The sequence below is a fragment of the Nicotiana tomentosiformis genome, chromosome 4 (genome assembly GCF_000390325.3).
Source record: "Nicotiana tomentosiformis chromosome 4, ASM39032v3, whole genome shotgun sequence".
Lineage (NCBI taxonomy): Eukaryota > Viridiplantae > Streptophyta > Magnoliopsida > Solanales > Solanaceae > Nicotiana > Nicotiana tomentosiformis.
The window spans coordinates 82,297,672-82,299,861 of NC_090815.1; the positions used below are offsets into that span (position 1 = coordinate 82,297,672).

The 2,190-nt window shown below is 45.2% G+C and overlaps 1 protein-coding gene across 1 annotated transcript; it reads left to right on the plus strand.

Annotated features, from left to right (window-relative positions):
- The first annotated feature begins 708 nt into the window (after positions 1 to 708).
- On the plus strand, positions 709 to 1,035 carry LOC138910035 (uncharacterized). The gene has a single exon (XM_070201254.1). The coding sequence runs from the start codon at positions 709 to 711 to the stop codon at positions 1,033 to 1,035; it is 327 nt and encodes a 108-aa protein (XP_070057355.1).
- Positions 1,036 to 2,190: the final 1,155 nt, after the last annotated feature.

The following is a 2,190-nucleotide window of genomic DNA, read 5'->3' on the forward strand; positions in this document are numbered from 1 at the left end:
GGAACAGAAGCTATATGCTAAGTTCTCTAAGTGTGAGTTCTGGCTAGATTCTATAGTATTCTTGGGGCATGTTGTATCAGGCGAGGGTATTAAAGTGGATCCCAAGAAGATTGAGGCAGTTCAGAGTTGGCCTCGTCCCACTCCGGTGCCTGAGATTTAGAGCTTCTTGGGGTTAGCATGTTATTATCGCCGATTTGTGGAGGGATTTTCATCTATTGCAACACCTTTGACTAGATTGACCCAGAAGGGAGCTCTGTTCCGTTGGTTCGATGATTGTGAGGCGAGCTTCCAGAAGCTCAAGACAACTTTGACTACAACAACAATTCTAGTGTTACCTTCTGGCTCAGTGATGTATAATGTGTATTGCGATGCTTTACGCATTGGTTTGGGTTGTGTATTGATGCAGGAGGGGCGAGTTATTGTATATGCTTCACGTCAACTGAAGCCCCATGAGAAGAATTATCCTGTGCATGATTTGGAGTTGGCCACGATTGTTCATGCTCTTAAGATGTGGAGGCATTATCTTTATGGGGTGTCCTGTGAGGTTTACACTGATCATCGCAGCTTGCAGTATTTGTTCAAACAAAGGGATCTCAATTTGAGGCAGCCATATGGCTTGAGTTACTGAAGGATTATGACATCACCATCCTTTATCATCCGGGCAAGGAGAATGTAGTCGCGGATGCCTTGAGCAGAAAGGCAGAGAGTATGGGTAGCTTGGCCTTCATTTCAGCAGAGGAGCGACCACTAACTTTGGAAATTCAGTCCTTGGCTAATAGACTTGTGAGGTTGGATATTTCAGAGCCCAGCCAATTTCTTGCATGCGCCGTTTCCCAGTCTTCACTATTGGAGCAGATCAAGGCTCGACAGCTTGATGATCCGCACTTATTGGTCCTCATAGAGACGGTACTGCGGGGTGGTGCTAAAGAGCTTGCTATAGGCGAGGATGGTGTTCTGGGACTCCAGGGTCGTCTATGTGTTCCTAATGTCGATGGCTTGAGGGAGAGGATTTTAGAAGAGGAACACAGTTCTTGATATTCCATTCACCCAGGTACTATGAAGATGTATCGCGACCTGAGGCAGCATTATTGGTGGCAGCGGATGAAGAAAGACATAGTTGATTATGTAGCTAGGTACCTAAATTTCCAGCAGGTTAAGTATGAGCACCAGAGGCCAGGTGGTCTACTCCAGTAGATGACTATACCTGAGTGGATATGGGAGCACATTACTATGGATTTCGTAGTTGGGTTGCCACAGACCTTGCGGAAGTTCGATGCAGTGTGGGTCATTATTGACAGATTGACAAAGTCGGCACACTTCATTCCGATTGTGACTACGTATACTTCAGAGAGCATGGCCCATATTTATATTCAGGATATAGTTCGATTGCACGGTGTGCCAATTTCCATGATATCAGATTGTGGCCCTCAGTTTACTTCACATTTCTGGAGAGCAGTACAGAGTGAATTGGGGACCCATGTAGAGCTCAGCACAACCTTTCATCCGCATACCGATTGGCAGTCAGAGAGGACAATTCAGATTTTTGAGGATATGCTCAGGGAATTTGTGATTGACTTCGGAGGTCAGTGGGATCGTTTCTTGCCTTTTGACCTAATTTGCTTATAACAATAGTTACCAATCCAGCATCGAGATGGCTCTATTTGAGGCTTTATATGGTCAGCGATGTCGTTCGCCCATCGGATGGTTTGATCCCTGTGAGGCTAAGTTATATGGTACTAAATTGGTGAAGGATGCCTTAGAAAAGGTAAAGTTGATTCAGGAGCGACTTCTACAGCATAGTCCAGACAGAAATGTTACGCGGATCAGAAAGCGCGTGATTTATCATTTATGGTAGGAGAGAAAGTTCTCTTGAAGGTTTCGTCGATGAAGTGAATCATGATATTCGGGAAGAAGGGCAAGTTGTGCCCAAGGTTTATAGGCCCATTTGAGGTGTTGAGACGAGTTGGGGAGGTTGCTTACGATCTTTCCTTGCCTCCTAGTCTATCAGGAGTTCATCCGATTTTCCACGTGTCTATGTTCCGAAGGTATCATGCCGCCTTGTCACATGTGTTAGACTTCAACACAGTTCAGCTAGATAAGAGCTTGGGTTATGAAGAGGAACCAGTTGTCATTGTTTATAGACAAGTTCGTCAGTTGAGGTCCAAGGGGATTTTTGCGGTAAAGGTTTAG

What these genes read in the sequence shown, in the direction of transcription:
- LOC138910035 (XM_070201254.1), top strand. Translation starts at nt 709, where the DNA reads ATGGGTAGCTTGGCCTTCATTTCAGCAGAGGAGCGACCACTAACTTTG.